The sequence below is a fragment of the Orcinus orca genome, chromosome X (genome assembly GCF_937001465.1).
Source record: "Orcinus orca chromosome X, mOrcOrc1.1, whole genome shotgun sequence".
NCBI lineage: Eukaryota > Metazoa > Chordata > Mammalia > Artiodactyla > Delphinidae > Orcinus > Orcinus orca.
Genome location: NC_064580.1, coordinates 132,334,223 through 132,350,415, shown reverse-complemented (window position 1 = coordinate 132,350,415; position 16,193 = coordinate 132,334,223). Strand labels below are relative to the sequence as shown.

General features: G+C 39.6%; 1 protein-coding gene across 1 annotated transcript in view; it reads right to left on the bottom strand.

Moving 5' to 3' along the window:
* VAMP7 (vesicle associated membrane protein 7) overlaps positions 1-15,940 on the bottom strand; it is a 67,461-nt gene extending 51,521 nt beyond the window's left edge. The window contains exons 1-2 of the mRNA XM_004285939.3: positions 15,780-15,940; positions 886-1,040 (exon numbers count right to left, since the gene is read on the bottom strand). Of these exons, the coding sequence (XP_004285987.1) occupies positions 886-1,031 (146 nt within the window). The 5' untranslated portion in view covers positions 1,032-1,040; positions 15,780-15,940. The remainder of the gene's footprint in view (positions 1-885; positions 1,041-15,779) is intronic.
* Positions 15,941-16,193: the final 253 nt, after the last annotated feature.

The following is a 16,193-nucleotide window of genomic DNA, read 5'->3' as shown; positions in this document are numbered from 1 at the left end:
TCCTTCTGAGATAGGGTCTAAGGAAATTAGGATGAGTTAGGTAACCAAAGATTGTTAAGTACTGAGGAGGAAGGTTGAGGCACTTTTTATGATTACTAAGATTTCCCACCTATGCCCCCTCCAATTCATTCTCCAACCAGCCACGACAGTGATTTTTCTAAAGCAAAAGCTTACCAAGTCACACCCCAGCTGAAAACTTTCAATGCCTTCCCATTGCCCATACGGTAAAGTACAACCCCTTAACATGGCCTATGAGGCCCTACAGGACTTCTCTTCTGTTGGTCTCTCTAGCTTTATTTTCACCATGTTGGGCACCAGTCACAGACAAACACCTGCAGTTCGCTAAATATGCCTCCATACTTCTCTACCAGCTGTTCCTTCTACCTGGAATACCATCCCCCTATCCACTAGCTTCTACCCTCTACTGTGATTACCTATGGATTTGACTGTCTCCTTCATTAAACTATAACCTTCTTGAGGGCAAATACTGAGTGATTTCTTGTATCCCCAGCACCAAGCAAAGCGTCTGGCGATAGTCAAGTGCTCAGTAAATATTTACAGAAAGAATGAAAGAAAAAAATATTCTTTATCTTAACTACATCAAGTTTCACATGTACTAGAGCTCTATAGCAAAGTCACTTTTATATCTAACATTTCCATATCTTTCTTTAAAATATTAATATCACTTTGATGACAGAATAAAATAATTTTTAGTTAAATTTAAAATTAATAGAACCAGACATTTTCTAAGCTGGTAAAGATTATTGTTCTGTCAGCTTATTCAGATTATCTACTGAGAAGCTTGCTTTTCTAGTTTTCTACTTTTCTGATTATAATAATATAATTCACTTCTTTCACCCGCTACCCACACAGAGCAGAACTCACTTGCCGTGTGAGTACGTTAGCTTGTTATTTTCAGAAGGTATCTTAGCCAGAATCTGCTCTGTCACCTCCAGGAAGTTGCCTCCACACCAAGCATGTTTGGCAAGGATAGTGGTTCCCCTGGCAACAACAGCGAAAAGAATGGCCATGGCTTCGATCTATCAAAAGGAAAAAAGACACATAAGACTTAGAATATTTCTTTGACATAATCTTTCAAAAGTAACTTACTATCGTTATCAACATCCATCTGGAGACAGTACTGACCAAGGCACTGTAACATTAAACAGAACAGACTTAACAACAGACTTAACAAAATCACAGTCTTCTACAAACTTATAACCTAAACCACACTGATATGCATTCATATTTAGAGAAAAACCAAATGCATACGCATAATATATTTTTATGTGTGTGTGTATATACAATGTAATGTATATGTGATACATGCATACATACACATACATTACACTGATACACAGGTTGCATTTACAAATTACACAGCACAAACTGTTATCATCCTCTGAAAAGCAATGACCATAGATGGCAAAGGGACATAAAAATGTCTTCATCGGGCTTCCCTGGTGGCGCAGTGGTTGAGAGTCCGACTGCCGATGCAGGGGACACGGGTTCGTGCCCCGGTCCGGGAGGATCCCACATGCCGCGGAGCGGCTGGGCCCGTGAGCCACGGCCGCTGAGCCTGCGCGTCCGGAGCCTGTGCTCCACAACGGGAGAGGCCACAACAGTGAGAGGCCCGCGTACCGCAAAAAAAAAAAAAAAAAAAAAAATGTCTTCATCCTTTAATAAAGTAATCCCATCCTGAAAATTTATCCTAGGGAAATAGTTCAACAGCAGTTAGATTCTATATTCACTAATATACCTATTAACAATAATAATAGCCCATATTTATTAAGCACTTACTATGCACCAGGCACCATTTTAAACACTTAATTTAATCCTTACATCAATGAAATTAATACACTATCATGATACTTACATTAAAATGAGGAAAATGAAGTATAAATGACTTAAATAATTTGTTCAGAATTACAGAGCTAGTAAGTGGTAAAAGATGGTATTTAAACCCAGGCAGTATGGTTCTAGAACTCACAATTTTATCCCTATACTATATTCTGCCTGTCCTACGAAGGCATTATCCATCACAGAAATAAACTGAAAATAACCCGAATCTTCTGCAAGAGAGGAATGGTTCTATAAATTATGGTAAGATCCTTTATAAACAAAATATTTCTAAAACAATACAGAATGAGTTTAAGATTACAGTAATACCTTGGAGGTATTGCAAGTTCAGTTCCAGACCACCGCAATAAAGCAAATATCACAATAAAACAAGTAACATGAATTTTTTGGTTTCCCAGTGCATACAAAAGTTATGTTTACACTATGCTGTAGTCTATTAAGTATGCAATAGCATTATACCTAAAAAAACACAATGTACATGTCTTAATTTTAAAAAACTTAATTGCTAAAAAATGCTAACCGTCATCTGAGCCTTCAGGGAGTCACAGCAGTAACACCAGAGATCACTGATCACAGATCACCATAACAAACATACTGAAAAAGTTTGAAATATTGCAAGAATTATTAAAATGTGACACAGAGACATGAAGTATGCAAAATACTGTTGGAAAAATGGCACTGACAGACTTGTTCAATGCAGGGTTGCTACAAACCTTTGATTTGTTAAAAAAACAAAAACAACAACAAAAAACCCCAGCAATATCCGTGAAGCACAATAAAGCAAAGTGCAATAAGAAGAGGTATGCCTGTATTTTCCTCATGTTTATGAATTTGTACTATTTTTTTTCCCCACAGAATAGCCTGGTTTCTCTTATTTAATGGCATGAACTTATAAAAGAGATGAACAAATATCTTCCTATTCTTCAACTAACTCTTCAACCTAATGTTATTTGTTAACATGTTCAGTTTCATCCAATAAGCCAGAGTCATCTTGGGTGGCAAAGTGAGAGTCACTTATTAAAAATTCAAATCCTTGGTATAATTCCCTGAAATTCTCATTCAGTAGGCCTGAGGTGGGGCCCTGGAATATATACTTAAGAGCCAAGCCTGTCTGGATGCAGGTGATTCACATGACCACATTTTGTGAAACACAGGAACTATAAAATGCTTGAGGTCAGGGAATCCACTGATTCCCTCTTGGAATGCCTTTGGTATGAAGGACAGCATACAGAACAGAAATGCTCATGTGTCTCTTGAGCTGAACTCCTCTTGGAGTCTCTTCATTGCACTCTCTAAATGAAGGTGTTTCACAGGGTTGTGTCCTCAGCCATCTTCTTTCTGGATTTCTCCACACACATATGTAGTAGCATGTTATAATTTCCAAATGACTTTCTCATACACTATATCCCTTGAACCTAAAAGCCTCAACTGACCATGTAACATGCTCCAGGTACTGTTCCATTTCTTAAAATTATCATCTACACACTATCTCTGCTTCTCTATCTTCTTTTAATTCTTCTCTTCTATAATCTGGCTTTTCCCCTCAACACTCCACAAAACCATGCTTGTCAAGATCACCAACAGCCTCTACATTGCAAACTTCTGTGGTCATTTCTCTATTCTCACCTTACTTGACCTCTCAGAAATAGTCAACACATCTGAATAACCCTCCTTCTGGGAACACTCCTAAATGTCTGGCTGTTCCTTCTGTCTTCTTGCTGAATCCTTCTCCTCTAGCTGACCTCTAAATGTTGACTTTCCATGGGTACTGGTTCTACACTCTCTTATCCTAGATGAGCTCATCTAGACCTGCCATTTTAAACATGCTTTATTTGCTGAAGATACATTGCATACAGAAAAAACCAAAGGTACAACCAAAGTTGAGGGAAAAACCAAAGACAAAACACAAGGCATACCAAATAGTTGAGGGAAAGGTAGATGAATAGAGACCCACAAAGAAGATGGAGGAGGACCAACCAGGAAAGTGAAAGGAAAGCCAGAAGAGTATGGTGGCCTTGAAGCCAAAGGAAAAGAAACCTTGAAGAAGGAACAAGTGTCACCTCCCAGCTCTGTTCACTGATACACAGTATTAAGACTATAAAACAGTCACTGAAATTTTATAAGGAAGGAGGTCATTGGTAAGGGTCAAAGAGACATGCAGTAGAGTGGGAAAAAAACACAAAGAGAAACAGAGATGAGAAATCATATGGTCCCTGAGACAAAGAGATGAAAAGGTAGCAGCCTCAGTCCTTTAGCAGCTTCAAGAAGAAAACTGAGTTTAGCAACAATACAAAAAGATCTAGTGTGCTAGCGGACCATAAGTTCGTTATGAAGTGTTATGATGTAATTGCTTAAAATGCTTATGTAATCTTAAATTACATTAAGAAACAGGGTATCTTGATCTCTTTAAGTACTATTGCCATTATACTCTGTGCTATTTAGAACACATGTGTAATACTGAGTTCAGTTCTAGGTACAGTATTCTAAGACTGGACAGAAGGGCAAAGTATGGTGAGAGACCTGGAGATTGTATCACTTGAAGAATGGCTAGAGGAACTAGAAATATTACACATGAAAAAGACAGCAATCTTCAAGTTTATATAAAGTATAGTCACCTAGAAGAGGGAGGACATTATTTGGAATATAACTAGGAACAGTGAATATAAGTTATAAGGATAGCTATGTAAGTTATGCATAGCAGTGTTTTATTCAATAAAAGCAGTCTTCAATTTTAAAAATGCCTATTAAACATTGGGTACATCGCAACCGAAACTTTACTTTCCTCTCAGATGTCACTAATAAACATTTCTTGAGGGAACCTTCAAGATAGCACAGGAGTAAGATGTGAAAATCACCTTCCTCCCCACAAATATATCAAAAATACATCTACATGTGGAACAACTCCTACAGAACACCTACTGAACACTGGCAGAAGACCTCAGACTTCCCAAAAGGCAAGAAAATCCCCACGTAGCTGGGTAAGGCAAAAGAAAAAGGAAAAAACAGAGACAAAAGAATAGGGATGGGACCTGCACCTCTGGGAGGGAGCTGTGAAGGAGGAAAAGTTTCCACACCCTAGGAAGCCCCCTTCACTGGTGGAGATGGTGGGGGAAGCTTCAGAGCCACGGAGGAGAGCGCAGCAACAGGGGTGCAGAGGGCAAAGCGGAGAGATTCCTGCACAGAGGATCGGTGCCGACCAGCCTCACCAGCCTGAGATGCTTGTCTGCTCACCCACTGGGGTGGGTGGGGGCTGGGAGCTGACTGGACCTGCCTAAGAGGCAAGAGACCACTGTTTTGGGGTGCGCAAGGAGAGGGGATTCAGAGTACCGCCTAAACGAGCTCCAGAGACGGGCGCAAGCCATGGCTATCAGCTCGGACACCAGAGATGGGCATGAGATGCTAAGGCTGCTACTGCAGCCGCCAAGAAGCCTGTGTGCAAGCACAGGTCACTATCCACACCTCCCCTCCCGGGAACCTGTGCAGCCCACCACTGCCAGGGTCCCGAGATCCAGGGACAACTTCCCTGGGAGAACACACGGCGTGCCTCAGGCTGTTGCAACGTCATACTGGCCTCTGCGGCCACAGGCTTGTCCCACATTCCGTAACCCTCCCTCCCCACACTGGCCTGAGTGAGCCACAGTCCCCTAATGAGCTGCTGCTTTAACCCCGTCCTGTCTGGACAGGAACAGATGCCTGAGGACGACCTACATGCAGAGGCGGGGCCAAACCCAAAGCTGAACCCCAGGAGCTGTGCGAACAAAGAAGAGAAAGGGAAATTTCTCCCAGCAGCCTCAGGAGCAGCAGATTAAATCTTCACAATCAACTCGATGTACCCTGCATCTGTGGAATACCTGAATAGAAAATGAATCATTCCAAAGTTGAGGCGGTGGACTTTGGGAGTAACTGACTTGGGGTCTGCTGTCTGGAACTGATTTCAGATTTTTATGTTTATCTTAGTATAGTTTTTAGCACTTATTATAATTAGTGGATTTGTTTATTGGTTTGGTTGCTCTCTTCTTTTTTTCATTATTACCTTTTTATTTTAATAATTAAAATTTATTTTTATTTTAATTATTAAAAAACTTTTTTTTATTATTCTTTTTTTCTCTTTTTCTTCTGAGCCGTGTAGCTGACAGGGTTGTGATGCTCTGGCCTGGTGTCATGCCTGAGCCTCTGAGGTGGGAGAGCTGAGTTCAGGACATTGGACCACCAGAGAACTCGTGGCCCCACGTAATATTAATCAGCGAGAGCTCTCCTAGGGATCTCTGTCTCAATGCTAAGACCCAGCTCCACCCAACAGCCAGCAAGCTCCAGTGCTGGATGCCCCATGCCAAACAACTAGCAAGACAGGAACACAACCCCACACATTAGCAGAGGGGCTGCCTAAAGTCATACTAAGTTCACAGACACCCCAAAACACACCACTGGTTGCGTCCTGCCCACCAGAACAACAAGATCCAGCCCCGCCCACCAGAAAACAAGCACATGTCCCCTCCACCAGGAAGCCTACACAATCCACTGAACCAACCTTACCCACTGGGGGCACACACCAAAAACAACGGAACTACGAACCTGCAGCCTGTGAAAAGGAGAACCCCAAACACAGTAAGTTAAGCAAAATGAGAAGACAGAGAACACAGCAGATGAATGAGCAAGGTGAAAACCCACCATACCAAACAAATGAAGAGGAAATAGGCAGTCTACCTGAAAAAGAATTCAGAGTATGATAGTAAAGATCCAAAATCTTGAAAACAGAATGGAGAAAATACAAGATATTTAACAAGGGCCTAGAAGAACTAAAAAGCAAACAAACTATGATGAACAACACAATAAATGAAATTAAAAATTCTCTAGAAGGAATCAATAGAAGAATAACAGAAGAACAGATAAGTGACCTGGAAGATAAAATAGTGGAAATAACTACTACAGAGCAGAATAAAGAAAAAAGAATGAAAAAAATTGAGAACAGTCTCAGAGACTGCTGGGACAACATTAACCACACCAAGACACAAATTATAGGGGTCCCCAGAAGGAGAAGAGAAAAAGAAAGGGGCTGAGAAAATATTTAAAGAGATTACAGCTGAAAACTTCCATAACATGTGAAAGGAAATAGTCAATCAAGACCAGGAAGCGCAGAGAGTCCCATACAGGATAAATCCAAGGAGAAACACATCAAGACACATATTAATCAAACTATCAAAAATTAAATACAAAGAAAAAATATTAAAAGCTGCAAGGAAAAAGCAACAAATAACACACAAGGGAATCCTCATAAGGTTAACAGCTGATCTTTCAGCAGAGACTGTGCAAGCCAGAGGGAGTGGCAGGACATATTTAAAGTGATGAAAGGGAAAAACCTACAACCAAGATTACTCTACCCAGCAAGGATCTCATTCAGATTAGACAAAGAAATCAAAAGCTTTACAGACACACAAATTTAAGAGAATTCAGTACCACCAAACCAACTTTACAACAAATGCTACAGGAACTTCTCTAGGCAGGAAACACAAGAGAAGGAAAAGACCTACAAAAACAAACCCAAAACAATTAAGAAAATGGTAATAGGAACATACGTATCAATAATTATCTTAAATGTAAATGGATTAAATGCTTCAACCAAAAGACATACACTGGCTGAATGTATACAAAAACAAGACCCATATATATGCTGTATACAAGAGACCCACTTCAGACCTAGGGACACATACAGACTGAAAGTGAGGGGATGGAAAAAGATATTCCATGCAAATGGAAATCAAAAGAAAGCTGAAGTAGCAATTCTCAGATCAGACAAAATTGACTTTAAAATAAAGACTAAAACAGGAGAAAAAACGGACACTACATAATGATCAAAGGATCAAACCAAGAAGAAAATATAACAATTGTAAATATTTATGCACCCAACCTAGGAGCACCTCAATACATAAGGGGAAATCGACACTAACACACTATTAGTAGGGGACTTTAACACCCCACTCTCACCAATGGACAGATCATCCAAAATGAAAATAAATGACACATTAAACAAGACAGACTTAATTAAAATGTATAGGACATTCCATCCAAAAACAACAGAATACACTTTCTTTGCAAGTGCTCATGAAAAATTCTCCAGGATAGATCATATCTTGGTTCACAAATCAAGCCTCAGTAAATTTAAGAAAATTGAAATCATACCAAGTATCTTTTCCGACCACAACTCTATAAGACTAGATATCAATTACAGGAAAAAACTGTAAAACATACAAACACATAGAGGCTAAACAATACGTTACTAAATAACCAAGAGATCACTGAAGAAATCAAAGAGGAAATCAAAAAGTACCTAGAAACAAATAACAATGAAAATACGATGACCCAAAACCTACGGGACACAGGAAAAGCAGCTCTAAGACGGAAGTATATAGCAATGTGATCCTACATCAAGAAACAAGAAAAATCTCAAATAAACAACCTAACCTTACACCTAAAGCCATTAGACAAAGAAGAACAAAAATACCCCAAAGTTAGCAGAAGGAAAGAAATTATAAAGATCAGCTCAGAAATAAATGAAAAAGAAACGAAGGAAACAATAGCAAAGACCAATGACATGAAAAGCTGGTTCCTTGAGAAGATAAACAAAATTGATAAACCACTAGCCAGACTCATCAAGAAAAAAAGGGACAAGACTCAAATCAACAGAATTAGAAATGAAGAAAGAGAAGAAACAACTGACTCTGCAGAAATACAAATGATCATGCGACAACTACGAGCAACTGTATGCCAATAAAACGGACAACCTGGAAGAAATGGACAAATTCTTAGAAAAGTATAACCTTCCAAGACTGAACCGGAAGAAAGAGAAAATGTGAACAGACCAATCATAAGCACTGAAATAGAAACTGTGATTAAAAATCTTCAACAAACAAAAGCCCAGGACCAGGTGGCTTCACAGGTGAATTCCATCACACATTTAGAGAAGAGCTAACACCTATCCTTCTCAAACTCTTCCAAAAAATGCAGAGGAAGGAACACTCCCAAACCATTCTACAAGGCCACCATCACCCTGATACCAAAACCAGACAAAGATGTCACAAAAAAAGAAAACTACAGGCCAATATCACTGATGCACAAAGATGCAAAAATTCTCAACAATATACTAGCAGAATCCAACAGCACATTAAAAGGATCATACACCACGATCAAGTGGGGCTTATCCCAGGAATGCAAGGATACTTCAATATACGCAAATCGGTCAATGTGATACACCATATTAACAAACTGAAGGATAAAAACCATATGATAATCTCAATAGATGTAGACAAATCTTTCAACAAAATTCAACACCCATTTATGATAAAAACTCTCCAGAAAGTGGGCATAGAGGGAACCTCCCTCAAAATAATAAAGGCCATATATGACAAGCCCACAGCCACCATCATTCTCAATGGTGAAAAACTGAAAATATTTCCTGTAAGATCAGGAATATGACAAGGGTGCCCACTCACCACTATTATTCAACATAATTTTGGAAGTTTTAGCCACGGCAATCAGAGAAGAAAAAGAAATAAATGGAATCCAAATCGGAAAAGAAAAGTAAAACTGTCACTGTTTGCAGATGACATAATACTATACATAGAGAATCCTAAAGATGCCAACAGAAAACTACTACAGCTAATCAATGAATTTGGTAAAGTAGCAGGATACAAAACTAATGCACAGAAGTCTCTGGCATTCCTATACACTAATGATGAAAAATCTGAAAGGGAAATTAAGGAAACACTCCCATTTACCATTGCAACAAAAAGAATAAAGTATCTAGGAATAAACCTACCTAAGGAGACAAAAGTCCTGTATGCAGAAAACTATAAGCCACTGATGAAAGAAATTAAAGACGATACAAACAGATGGAGAGATATAGCATGTTCTTGGATTGGAAGAATCAACATTGTGAAAATGACTATACTATGCAAAGCAATCTACAGGTTCAATGCAATCCCCATCTAACTACCAATGGCATTTATCACAGAACTGGGACAAAAAATTTCACCATTTGTATGGAAACACAAAAGACACTGAAGAGCCAAAGTAATCTTGAGAAAGAAAAACAGAGCAGGAGGAATCAGGCTCCCTGACTTCAGACTTTACTACAAAGCTACAGTTATCAAGACAGTATGGTACTGGCACAAAAACAGAAATATAGATCAATGGAACAGGATGGAAAGCCCAGAGATAAACCCATGCACATATGGTCACCTTATCTTTGATCAAGGAGGCAAGAATAGACAATGGACAAAAGAAAGCCTCTTCAATAAGTGGTGCCGGGAAAACTGGAGAGCTACATGTAATAGAATGAAAATAGAACACTCCCTAACACCATACACAAAAATAAACTCAAAATGGATTAAAAACCTAAATGTAAGCCCAGACACTATAAAACTCTTACAGGGAAATATAGGCAGAACACCTTATGACATAAATCACAGCAAGATTCTCTTTGACCCACCTCCTAGAGAAATGGAAATAAAAACAAAAATAAACAAATGGGATCTAACGAAACTCAAAAGCTTTTGCACAGCAAAGGACACCATAAACAAGACTAAATGACAATCCTCAGAATGGGAGAAAATAGCTGCAAATGAAGCAACTGACAAAGGATTAATCTCCAAAATACACAAGCAGCTCATGCAGTTCAATATCAAAAAAAACAAACAGCCCAATCCAAAAATGGGCAGAAGATCTAAATAGACATTTCTCCAAAGAAGATATACAGATTGCCAACAAACACATGAAAGGATGATCAACATCACTAATCATTAGAGAAATGCAAATGAAAACTACAATGAGGTATCACCTCACACCAGTCAGCATGGCCATCATCAAAAATCTACAAACAATAAATGCTGGAGAGGGTGTGGAGAAAACGGAATCCTCTTGCACTGTTGGTGGGAATGTAAATTGATATAGCCACTATGGAGAACAGCATGGAACTTCCTTTAAAAAACTAAAAATAGAACTACCATATGCCCCAGCAATCCCACTACTGAGCATATACCCTGAGAAAACCATAATTCAAAGAGTCATGTACCACAGTGTTCACTGCAGCACTATTTACAATAGCCAGGACATGGAAGCAACCTAAAGTGTCCATCAACGGATGAATGGATAAAGAAGATGTGGCACATATATACAATGGAATATTACTCAGCCATAAAAAGAAACTAAATTGAGTTATTTGTAGTGAGGTGGATGGACCTAGAGTCTGTCATACAGAGTGAAGTAAGCCAGAAAGAGAAAAACAAATACCGTATGCTAACACATATATATAGAATCTAAAAAAAAAAAATGGTTCTGAAGAACCTAGAGGCAGGACAGGAATAAAGACACAGACATAGAGAATGGACTTGAAGTCACGGGGAGGGGGAAGGGTAAGCTGGGATGAAGTGGGAGAGTAGCACTGACATATATACACCCCCAAATGTAAAACAGATAGCTAGTAGGAAGCAGCTGCATCTCACAGGGAGATCAGCTCGGTGCTTTGTGACCACCTAGAGCGGTGGGATAGGGAGGGTGGGAGGGAGACGCAAGAGGGAGGGGTATGGGGATATATGTATACATATAGCTGATTCACTTTGTTATACAGCAGAAACTAACACAACACTGTAAAGCAATTATACTCCAATAAAGATGTTAAAAACAAATAAGCATTTCTTACTCTCTCCTATACTGCTAAAAATCACACCTGTAATCAAGTCTCACATGGGCCCACTATTATTATCTTGCAATAGAATCTGTAATGTCTTAATGAATATTGGGACAATAGAAACAACTGTGGCCAAAAGAATACTGCATTTGAAGTCCAAAAACATGGCTCTGCTAATTATTAGCAGTATGTGAATGTCCATTAAATGATAAAGTGCTATATAAGATCAGATTCAAGAAGAAAAAGAATTAAACTATAAGCCAGAAAGAGAAGAAAAAAAAAAGATAATGGAATATAAAGGAAAGTTGTCTTAACACTGTCCCTCCCTGTTCTCTTACTCACTCCTTGCTTGGTCCCATAGCCATCATCCCAATTCTACTGCATTCCTGCTAAGAATCTTGTATGAGTTTCCTGTGGCTGCGTGACAAAGTACCAAAAGATGCAAGGCTTAAAATAACAGAAATTTATTGCCTCATAGTTTGGGAGGCCAGAAGCTCGAATTCAAGATGTTGGCAGGTCCATGCTCCTTCTGAAATCTGTAGGGGAGAATCTCTTCTAGAATCTCTTCCTAGTTTCTGGTGGTTTGCTGGCAATCCTTGGCGTTCCTTGGCTTGTAGCTGCAGCACTTCAATCTGTGCCTCCATAGTCACATGGCATTCTCCACGTGTGTCTATGTCTTCACATGGTAGTCTCTGCGTCTCTTCCCTTCTTATAAGGACACCTACTCCTGTATGACCTCACTTTAACTTACATCTTAATTACATCTGCAAAGACCCTATTTCCAAATATGGTCCCATTCACAGATAGCAGGGGTCAGGATTCAACATCTTTTTTGAGGACACAACAAATCCCATCTTGGGAACTCACCAGTCCTCCCAAATCACTCCTACTCTCCCCTCTCCACATATTCATATCACCCCAACTTGCCTCCCTCTCTTCTCCAAAACCTCTGTCTCACATCCTTCCATAATCATATTAGAGGCCTGTCCTTAGAACGATGGGCCAGAAGAGCAACCTCCAACAGCTTAGAGTTAGAAAGACCAGTTTCTACTGCCCAGAAAGTTTTAAGGAAAGAACATTTTTGTTTCAGTTGCTGGGATTCCAAAAAAAAGATATGCTACGGGGGAATCCGAGTGAGAATTCTGAATGTAGTTTTTTATAGAGGAATTATTAGAAATTGTGGTGAAGGTCTTTAAGTCCATTAAAGGTTATATATGATGCTATTCGTTGGCTTAACAACCGAAATGTCATAAGTAGCATTATTTATAGAAAAAAATGCACCCAGAGTTTCAAACAATAATCTTACAAAGGAAATTCTGGGATATATCCATTTGTAAGGGATTGCCTGCATTAAAAATATTGCTAACAAAATAGCACAGCAACAACATAAATGTCCCTCCTCAGTGGAGGCATCTTCAAATGGAAGTTGAAGATGGTTTCAGGGAACTGAGTAGGGTAAAAGGACGAGTCAGTGTTTCTCACACTCAAGTCTTTGTGTTCTGAGAAATTTTTTAATTCTGTATTTTTATTTTGATAACATTAAAAATATATACGAATACCCGGATTATCTACATGTATACCATATAAATGAGTGATGGCAAACAATTCAGTGCTGCATTTGCATTACGAAGGCATAGGTGCCAAGAAATTCCCTAAAACAGTGCTTAATTTTTAATGTATTGGAGGCATGTCTGGCTGCTCCTAGGCTGACACATCCTAAAATCATAATGACAATCATGACTCAAGCACTCTTGTATTCCTGTTGTGTTTTTTAATCAGTTATAAGGACAAAATTTATACTTTGCAGTAACGATTTACATCTGAAAGATATCTGCATGGAAAAAGACTTTTATTTTTAAGAACTGAGACTTAGTTTTCTGACATTCTGAAAATGACAGTGTGGAAGAATAACTAACTCATAAATTATCTCAAGCTAAGCAAAAAATAATACTCAAAGGTGTTTGTACCAAATGGAACCCAAATGATACTATAATGTGCTATATGAATAAACACTGCGCAACTATTCAAACAGAAGAAAGAAATGGAAGAATTAACTCGTCACATAGCGCATGGCAATAGCCAATGCCAAATCAAAAGAAAGCATTTTGTATCATTATCTGTATTACTGCAAGGAAATGTATTATGTTTAATCCTTGCAACAGTTCATTAGCAGAATGTTTCACAGGAAATACATTATGGAAATTAAATTTTTTCCACCATTGTATCATGGGGCATACTATTAAATTGTCCCATTAAATTAAATGTGGGGGGCATGGAAGGTGCTCAGGAAAAAGATGGGAACTCATTTTAGGAGACAGGTATGAAACAAGAGAAGGCACAGAAGTGAGAACATGCTTGAGAAGGTAAATAAACTAGCCTGATGAGATGGAATGGTCCACATTTGGCAAATGAGAAGGTTTTGGGATAAGTCTAATGGCCATATGTAAAAAGAAGGCCTTGTATAAATTAAGTAACTTGTATTTCCTCAAATAGTTTTTCTATTTCAGTTCAACACATGTTCTAAGGCTTCACTATATGGCACCCAATATAGTAAACACTGGAGGTATGAAGACCAGCAAGAAAGGACGTCTATACTCAAGGAAACCATAGTAAAATATGGAAGACAGACATAAACAAATAAATGCAATAGACTTTAAGGGTGAATAATCTAAGAATGCACCAACTGTTTAGAAGATTCCTTAAAGTTTTGTGATTATCTCATCTTGGATGAAGAAAAAAAAATGCAGGTGTCAGCCTATGTATTGGGAATTCCCTCAGTATACAATTATTTCTTCTTGGAAGAGAGGTCAAAGTCTGTTTTATCCTTACTAGGTTCTCAATGTCCAGCACAGTGCCTGACATATAATAATCCCTCAAATATTTAATAAACACTGAGCATGCTTTGGTTTTAAATATACTATAAATGACAGATAACTTTATATTCAGTAGGACCTGGCAGGAACAATAGTTTGATTACCAAACTATCTCCCTAAGATAAAGGAGTCGAGCTGAGAATAATCCAATCCTCAACTCTTCTTAGGGAGGAACTAAGCAAATGACAGAAAAGCCACCAATTCTGATGTAATAACCTTGGAGGAGACAGAAGAATGAAGAACAAACATTGATATGAGAGAGAAAAAGAATAAGTGTTTATGAAAATCCTGAAGTCTGGTCACAGATCAAGACTATTCTTGTTGGTATTACAAATATTCTTTTGGGGTGATGCTCTGAGACCCAACCCAACCCTTCTAACTTTCTCAGGACAGGAGACTACCCTGTCAAGTAAAACATTTGTTCTATTTTCCTTTAACCACCACCACCATATAACATCACCTTGATTCTCGTTTGCCCCTTCCACACACACTCACAAATATGTAAGCTACTGAGAGTAGCGATCTCCTATGTCTTGTTTCCAGCTATATCCCTTGCACTTAGAAGAGTGTCTAGCACATATTAGCTGTTCAATAAATGTGTGTTAAACAAAACATATGAGTGGCTCTGCTCTCACTCACAGCTTTTCAAAGGGAAAAAATGTCCGAAACATGACAGTATACTCCGGGATCAAGGGTGGGACAATGGAGGTACAGGTAGTTGAGAGCAATTAATAAGACAAAAAGAAAAGGACTTGATAACTGATTGTTTGTGGGGGTTATGGAGGAGGGAGGTGTAAAGCGTTTACTAAAGAGTCTGGTACGTGGTCAGTTTCTTGAATATTGGCCAATAGTAATAAGAAGAACAACACTGTACAGGTCTGACGCTGAGGAAATAGGTCGGGGCAGAGATATAGAGCTCCTATCCGAACTGAGGAAGAAGAATTACAACACTGGGCCTTGGAGGAAGGGCACGCAGAGGGCTAGGAGCCTAGAAGTAGGAGGTTAACCAGAAAGTGACGTCATCGAAACAAGGGCGTAGAGAGTTTTTAGAATATTCAAGAAATCTCAAGATATTCAAATGGTACAAAGAGGTCTTGCAGAATGCAAACTGAGGGAAAGTTAACATTCTTTTTTCCTCTGTAACAACTTAAGTGACGCATTCTGACTCTTTCACTCGAGGCCCTGTTAGCGGCATAAAACGCACTTCACCAAAACTGGACCTGTCCGACAATTCGAACTGTCGACACCAGAGAAGCCCTAGTCAACCTTGCAGTGCCTCCTAATTCCACCTTCCCGTCGACACCTCTGCCCTCCCTCTGCCATCGTCTCCCCGCCTTCGGCCCAGCGCTCCCCGCTGCTTTTACCTGTCTGGACACCGTGTGAGAACTCGGGGATCGGGACAGAGTCGCGCCGCTTAGCGCGGGGTCGCCAACTGCCTGCTCCCGGAGGAGGCTGAACCAGACGCCGCCGGCTTCCGCAAAAGCGCCCCGCCCGCGCGCGGCTTCCTGGGAATGTGAGCGCTCCTCCAATGGGAGCGAGAGGAGGGGAGGGGCCTGCTGCGTTCCCAGCCTCCTCACTTCCCAGGAGCCGCACTGCATTCTGGGAGTGGTAGTTTCGGCTGGCCTATCGCCGAATCTGTCACTCGCTCCATCAACAATTCTTGTCATAAACAACATCAAGCGCTGTTCCTTAGAGAAAGCGAGAGAATGCCCGGCCACAAAAAGTCCACCGGCGGGATAAATGAAGAGCCGAGCTTTCCCCACCGTCTCCCTGCTTAG